At 42.7% G+C, this 7,183-nt stretch overlaps 5 protein-coding genes across 5 annotated transcripts; all 5 read right to left on the reverse strand.

The window, feature by feature from the left end:
- Position 1: 1 nt before the first annotated feature.
- Positions 2–457, reverse strand: TM35_000262040 (uncharacterized protein; the record flags this gene model as incomplete). The annotated part of the gene is made up of 1 exon (XM_029027941.1): positions 2–457. A coding segment is annotated over one exon (456 nt), but the record flags the coding sequence as incomplete, so codon positions are not given.
- Positions 458–960: 503 nt separating this feature from the next.
- On the reverse strand, positions 961–1,446 carry TM35_000262050 (uncharacterized protein; the record flags this gene model as incomplete). The annotated part of the gene is made up of 1 exon (XM_029027942.1): positions 961–1,446. One exon carries the CDS (start codon positions 1,444–1,446, stop codon positions 961–963), a length of 486 nt encoding a protein of 161 aa, XP_028880819.1.
- A 782-nt stretch (positions 1,447–2,228) lies between these two features.
- Positions 2,229–3,461, reverse strand: TM35_000262060 (putative dihydroceramide synthase; the record flags this gene model as incomplete). Its single annotated transcript, XM_029027943.1, has 1 exon — positions 2,229–3,461. The coding sequence occupies one exon, from the start codon at positions 3,459–3,461 to the stop codon at positions 2,229–2,231; it is 1,233 nt and encodes a 410-aa protein (XP_028880820.1).
- Positions 3,462–4,034: 573 nt separating this feature from the next.
- Positions 4,035–5,189, reverse strand: TM35_000262070 (UDP-Gal or UDP-GlcNAc-dependent glycosyltransferase; the record flags this gene model as incomplete). Its single annotated transcript, XM_029027944.1, has 1 exon — positions 4,035–5,189. One exon carries the CDS (start codon positions 5,187–5,189, stop codon positions 4,035–4,037), a length of 1,155 nt encoding a protein of 384 aa, XP_028880821.1.
- A 243-nt stretch (positions 5,190–5,432) lies between these two features.
- TM35_000262080 (UDP-Gal or UDP-GlcNAc-dependent glycosyltransferase) lies at positions 5,433–6,563 on the reverse strand (the record flags this gene model as incomplete). The annotated part of the gene is made up of 1 exon (XM_029027945.1): positions 5,433–6,563. The coding sequence occupies one exon, from the start codon at positions 6,561–6,563 to the stop codon at positions 5,433–5,435; it is 1,131 nt and encodes a 376-aa protein (XP_028880822.1).
- Positions 6,564–7,183: the final 620 nt, after the last annotated feature.

Here is a 7,183-nt window from a genome sequence, read left to right on the forward strand (position 1 = left end):
GGTAGTTCCTGGTGTCAATGGGCAAACCATACATCATTGCCTCGGTAGCTCTAGTGGATGGCAAGTGATTCCCATCGCCCTGCACACTACTCGAATGGTCTACAAAAGGCTCTCTGTGGTTTCGCTCATAGCCGTTGACGATGCAAGGATTCTCATCAGGGTCCTTGTCGAGTATCCCCACTTCAGTTGGTAGGCGTGTGAGGGGTACGTTGCATTCCTCAATGTGATTACGTGCCTCATCGTCGGTGGGAAACACCGCAACAGCATCTACAACGGGTGGTAGCAGCACGTTCGGTGTGAACGCTTCGGCTGGTGGACAATTAATTAATTGTCGTTGCCGTCTGCGTACACGTAAAGCACGGTGTCGGTATACACATACGAGAAGCACTGCAAGTGCAAATAGCAACAAGAAAAATGACCACAGTACGGCATTAACAATAATGCCTATACTAGGCATGGTTTCCTAGGTCACGCTAAGTATGTGTTAGGGAAGAAGAAAGTGGGATAGGAAAAATAGGGTAGGGATAAGATGCGGGTTTCGGCCCAGCAGAGAGAGAGAGAGGGAGAGAGGGGCATTTCAATATTGCAGTGAGAAGAGTAGCATCGACAAGGGAAACGATTCACCCACAGAACAAAAGCAACAAAACCAACATACATGCACAAAAAGTGAAAATATAGCTATTTCACTACATCAGAGCATCGGTAGTGTTTGTGTGTGTGTGGAACGCTTTTCCACCCCATTCACTACAGCCACCACTGCTGTATAAAGAGATAGAAGCCAGCGTGGTTGTGGCCATGTCGTTGATTGTGGCAGTTATAGAGTTGTTGGGTGTACAGATGGGAGAACGGAAATCAAGTCTGATGGCTCGCAGCATTTCGCATAGGTGAGACTCCTTCACCCACAGCTCTGCGTCGGAACTGTATGAACGAAAGATAGCATTCCAAAATGCATAGTTTCCGCTATTTTATACACTTTGCACTGTTATCCAGGGCCGCTGTACTGGCATTGGCACTACTACTACTGTTCCCATTTCGAGGAATGTACTCCGCCTGCCCGTAAACAAATACGGAATCATCCCTTGGACTGTATTGCGATGTTGAATTCTCCGGTGGTCCTATGGCTCCTGTGTTTGTTGTTACTTCTGCTGCCTGCCGGTGCTGTTCCAATGGTAAACCAATTGTGACGGGTGCTGGAGGTATACCTACTCCCGGTGCGGTGGTATAGTTATAAAAAGGGGATAGCATAGGTGGGCCATTGAATGGGGTATTCATCGGTTGTACGTTTGGCATCGGCCCACTGTAATATTGTTGTTGTTGTTGTTGTTGTTGTTGTAGTCCTTGTATGTGTGTATTCTGTTGATTCTGCACTTGCTGTATACGTAGTTGACGACGTCGGAGATAGGAACAGGTGAGGCAGCATAGCAATACGGAGATAACAATGAACATAAAGAAGAGGATATCGGGCAACATGTACTCTTATAAGGGATACAGAGAGAAAAAAAAATATTTTATATAAAAAAAATACTCCTACCTTGCTGGGAAAGTTAATAAAAAGGAAACTGTTTTAAACAAATTTACATCAAGTGGAGAAAAGTAAATAAATAGATACAACACATATACAGAGATAATCGAACAAAATAGAAAGTAGAAGTGGAAATTCAATACCGTACATGCGGTAATGTTAAAGCTACAAGCACTGTCATACAATGAGAGGAATAATCAGTGGTATAATGATTTCATCACTGAAGTATTCGTTTTTATTTCTCTATAAATTTTTTTTAACCTGTATGTTTCACAGGACTGCTATGAACATTTCATGAACAGGACCATAAACATATCCTAATGTTTCTTAATTCATTCTCATAGAGCTCTTTATTTGGTGTCTCACTCCTTTGCTGTTGTGACCAGGATTCTACAAGATCACCGTAAAAAGAGTTCATATGATATAATACACTATATACTAACACATGTAAAAAAAAAATTCTTGATTTGAAAAGAAAAAAAAACAGAAAAACAACTACCCTCCAAAAACATGCATAGAGAAAAACAAAAAAGACCTTCTGAAAAATAAAGTAGATTAAGGGAAACAAATCAATTCCCACATGAGCAAATCTAGCTGCTTACCCCATCAACATAGTACCGCTTTTACACTTTTTTTTTTTTTGTAAAGCATGCACTCGTATTTCACTCTATTATGGCCTATTCATTCCTTTTTTATTACTTCTGGATCAATTGGTTTTGCTTTCAATATCCCCAACGTCATCATCCATCTCATCATTCTCAGAGCGGATGTCAGCAGATGGGCGTCCAGTAACCAAATTTAGAACCACCTTGATTATTAGATAAAACCAATATACATGTAGACCTTGAAGTATCACATGTAATAGAATAACCAAAAACCAGTAAAGCAGTGTAAAGGTACGGATCTTGACTGCAAGGACGACACTTGCCAATGCCAGAAATGGTAAACATACAAGTCGGAAGAACACAAAGAGAGCGATAAAAGCAGCAAAGGTAACGATAACCGAGTTCTCACTGAAAACAATTTTGTAGAGAAAAGATCGTGGGGGTTCTGTAATAATAATGCCGTTTGGTTTAAGGGTTGCTGCCTTCTGTTGCCGTAATATGGCTGCGTTTACAACATAGTTGAGAGACTTACTTAGGGCAAGCATAATATCACTGGCATCGTGGATGAAAAGCACATAGGCACCAAAGCGATGTTCATAACTGCAGTGTGAAATCACTATCAAGGCGATGGTTACGATATGATGAAGCAAATATTCAAAGAAGTCTGAACGTTTCATATCATGCTCCATAAGCAGCGAGACAATCTCTGAGAGGTAAAATCCAAGGCCATAGCAATAGTAATGTAATAACTCAGGCTCCGGGTTGTACGGATGTGGGGTAAGAAGACTGATACGATTTGCCTCATTAACAGGGAAGCCAAACCAGGGTTTGTCCCATTGCACATAATAGCCAAAAATAGTAGAGATGGTATAGACTACAAAAAGCCACGTCTGGGTTTGGAACTTCTTTAGTTTGATGCGCTGACCCTTATTTAGATATGTTTCTGAGATGCCATCGCTTAATTTCCTATAATGGCGTTTTGGCACCACCACCTGTAAGTATAGGCCAATCCCAGAAAGTTGTTCTTGACAGAAGATGCGTAGAAAGATAAAGGCAACAGCCCACAGTAGACACGGAAGCAATTGTGGAAGTATAGTAACGTCCCATCCAAGCCCTCCCCAGCCGTTCAGGTGTTTTTGCAGCGAAAAGGGGTTTGTCAAGAGCCACCAGAATTCTTCCCTTGTGAAGGTGAGATTGTTGGAAAGCAGGTCCCTTGCGTGGTCTCCAGTGTGGTTGTAGTATGAGACGAATCCATACTCCTTTGCTCGCTCAAACGACATCGCATAGATGTCTGGCCTTAATGCTGTTCTACTGATGACACTCGAATTCATCATTTTTGTCGAAGTATCAGAGAAGAAAGTTTTCTTAGCCCTTACTAAACAGCCACAGATAAGAAGGACGAAAAAACAATTATTTATAGAGATAGAGAGTGATAGAGGATTAGAAAGTGTACATACAGTGTGAGGTGAAATTTAACCACAGAAGCAAAAGGTTCCATCTATTCTTAGGCGAAGGACCACACCCCATAATAATACTAACATTAACAAGAGGTTGGATCCATTGTACGTAAAGTAAGCAACAGTAATAGAGAAAGAAAGAAAAAAAAAAACATTTCAAAAGTTATTATGAACGTAAACTTCCACTCCACCAATACCAAGCAGCATAATACTTTCACTTTTACTAGTAATGAATCTTTTCACAGCGATTACAAGTGATATACAGGCTTGATAAAGGAGAATCAAGAACCAATAAACAAATTCACACAGTAAAAAGAAGATGGGTCTAATACCCATTATATCATAAAGGAAAAAAAAAAGTTCAACAAGAAATTCTCTCGTTAAAATTCAAAAGCAATAGGAACGCACAAGAGAGCAATCTCCCAGCTGATAATTAACTGACATATTTACTCAGCAGGAAATCCTAACGTATCCACGACCGCGCAGCACCTTTACCTTTGGAAGGTAAGTGTTGTTAACACTGAACTGCTTCATCAACTTAATATAGTCAGCCTCCGGCAACTTATGAATAACAACAGAACTCGACGTGACCGCAGAAACACCTTCTTTATTGTAAAAATTATGAAAACGGCATGGTGATTCTGCAAAAAAATCACATTTTCGTCCATTCAACTCAAGGTATAGAATATGACCTACAAATACATCTTCACGATGCATACTAAATGAGAAAAACTCGGGTTCCCGCTCATTACTATACGGTAGGTTCACTAACCGCTGTATGGGGTTGTAAGAAACAAACTGCTGTGCCACATCCTTTGAGAGGGTATAGCACATTCCACCCGCAAAACGAAATCCAACATTCTTGCTTCCCTTCCGCGCTTTCCAACCTATCGGAACTCCCCAATACACTCTGCGCCTGGGTAGTGTACGCAGATCAGCGAGGAACTGTGGTACTCGCAGGAACATGTCATCGTCTCCCTTCGAAATGTAGTTCACATTCGGGAATACTCGCAGTGCCAACTCAAACCAAAAGTACACCTTACGACTCATACCAATCTCAGCTTCGGTACCCCAATAACCCACCCCAGTAACGGTCTTCTCTGTCGTAGATCGTCCTTCATTTTTATGAAACGTAATCACATCATGCCACTCATCAGCCTCCTCCAGTAGTACAGCGGAAAAGTTATAGCCATGTGATGGGTGCCGTGCAAGTACATACAACACCAACATGGCCCCAGTGAAGTTATTCGCCCTCCGTGCAACACCGGGGAACTGCCAGCACGTAGTCCGCTGCAGATAACGGTGTCTCCGCCTCGCCTCAATGTCAATAGACAGGATCCCAAACACAATGAGGTAGTCACGCTCCCTCCATGTCTGTATGGTGCTGTGTGGGATGTAGCGCAGAGACTCATTGTCAGCTGTGTCATCTGGACTATGCGGCTTTACGGCGGCAGTGACGTTCAACGATGTATCAGAGGGATACCCATTGGACTCGAATGCTGTAAAAGCATCATTATAGAGGAATGCAATGAATGCCTGTAATGAGAGAAGGAGGAAAAATAGAGTTATGACGATGACTGCCTTTCGTGGACCACGGTTTGCCATTATAGCTCTATCTGTGTGTCTACAGCTGAATGCAGAGAAAAAGAATGAGGAGGAGGAGTGTTATCCACCGAGCCCAGCAGTCCATCGGACGGCAAAGCCATTGCTGTGGTGTACGCAGTGTATGTGTGCTGAGGGGGAATGAGAGTGAAATACACACACACAGAGAAATACCTCTCACGCAAAGGACAGACAGACGAGCAAAGGGAACACAGAAAAAAAAGTCACCAGCCTATTCCATCATCCTCAGCATATAAATTCCAAGTGCCATGATCGATGAACAGGGGTTTTCGGGGTGATGCTTCGCTGATATCCAGAAAAATTCATCAACCTATCGTAATCTTCCTCTGTAATATGATGCACCATAACAGAATTCTTAGTTACCCGCCATTTATGGCGGCCACTACGAAAATCGTGAAAACGACACCGCTTTTCTCTAACAAATGTAATGTTATGGTGTAGTACCTTTCTCAGCACAAACCCCACCATCATGTCTTCGTTTTGCATAAAAAGAGAAAAAAACAGAGTCTCCTTCCCTTTAGTGTACGGCGTGTACACCAAGCGCTGCAGAGGTTTGTACGACACGAAGTGCTCAACAATATCCCTTGACAGCGTTGCACAGAATCCGACAACGAAAAAAAAACGCACTGGGTTATCGTGGGTTCCCAGCCTTCCCCAGTAGATCCCACGGCGTGGTACTGTACGCAGATCAGCGAGGAACTGTGGTACTCGCAGGAACATGTCATCGTCTCCCTTCGCAATGTAGTTCACATTCGGGAATACTCGCAGTGCCAACTCAAACCAAAAGTACACTTTACGACTCATACTTATCCCAGCCTCGGTACCCCAATGACCTTCAAAACCAATTACCTTGTTCGTTGTTGGTAAAGAATCGCTAGTTCTCAGTGTAACCACATCATGATACTCATCAGCCTCCTTCAGTAGTGCAGCAGAATAGTTGTAGCCATGTGATGGGTGCCGTGCAAGTACATACAACACCAACATGGCACCATTGAAGTTATTCGCCCTCCGTGCAACACCGGGGAACTGCCAGCACGTGGTCCGCTGCAGATCACGGCGTCTCCGCCTCGCCTCAATGTCAATAGACAGGATGCCAAACACGATGAGGTAGTCCCTCTCCTTCCATGTCTGTATGGTGCTGTGTGGGATGTAGCGCAGAGACTCATTGTCAGCTGTGTCATCTGGACTATGCGGCTTTACGGCGGCAGTGACGTTCAACGATGTATCAGAGGGATAGTCACCCCTTGGGAACACTGCATCGACATCGAAGTGGCTGTGCCAGACGAATGAGTACAGTGTGATAACCAGGACAAACAGACAGACAGAAATATTTCTTTGCTGAGTGTGGTGTGTCATTATAGCTCTATCTGTGTGTCTACAGCAGAATACAGAAAAGAAAATGAGGAAAGGAGCGTATTCTGCAGTATGCAGTGTGGGGGGTCATTGGCGTTTGTGGTTTGCCTTGTGGCTTCCCAATACTCACCGGTGGCTGGACCATCAGCCTCCATCGCAGGTCAGCATTATTACAGTAACTGAAGATATAACAATATAATTTATTCTTGATATTTGTTACGTTATTGGTTTCCCATTGGTTTGTGTTTCATGTTTCCAGTTCCATTTTGTTATATATTGGTTCCTCCATATACGTGTCTGCAATAGACAGGTCGGGTCTCATGACCACCAATTTAAGAAGGAAACTCACAAACCAATACCATGACGTAATCAATCATTATAGTGACATTTCGAACTACAGAGGTAAAGTAAAGTAATAAAACAAAAATAAAAACAAACCACTATCGTGACGTATGTAGTCATTATAGTGAGAGTTAGGAGTAGAGGGTGAGGAAGAGGTAATAGAATAAAGAAAGTAAGATTAGAGTCCGGACATTGTTGTCCGAAGTAAATCTAAAGAGTAACAGTTTGGGGTTTCAATATAGTTACTGTTTATATTTGTATTTGTATTTTTACATGCTTCG

The sequence above is a fragment of the Trypanosoma theileri genome (assembly GCF_002087225.1).
Source record: "Trypanosoma theileri isolate Edinburgh chromosome Unknown TM35_Tth_26_V1, whole genome shotgun sequence".
In the NCBI taxonomy this organism is placed as follows: domain Eukaryota; phylum Euglenozoa; class Kinetoplastea; order Trypanosomatida; family Trypanosomatidae; genus Trypanosoma; species Trypanosoma theileri.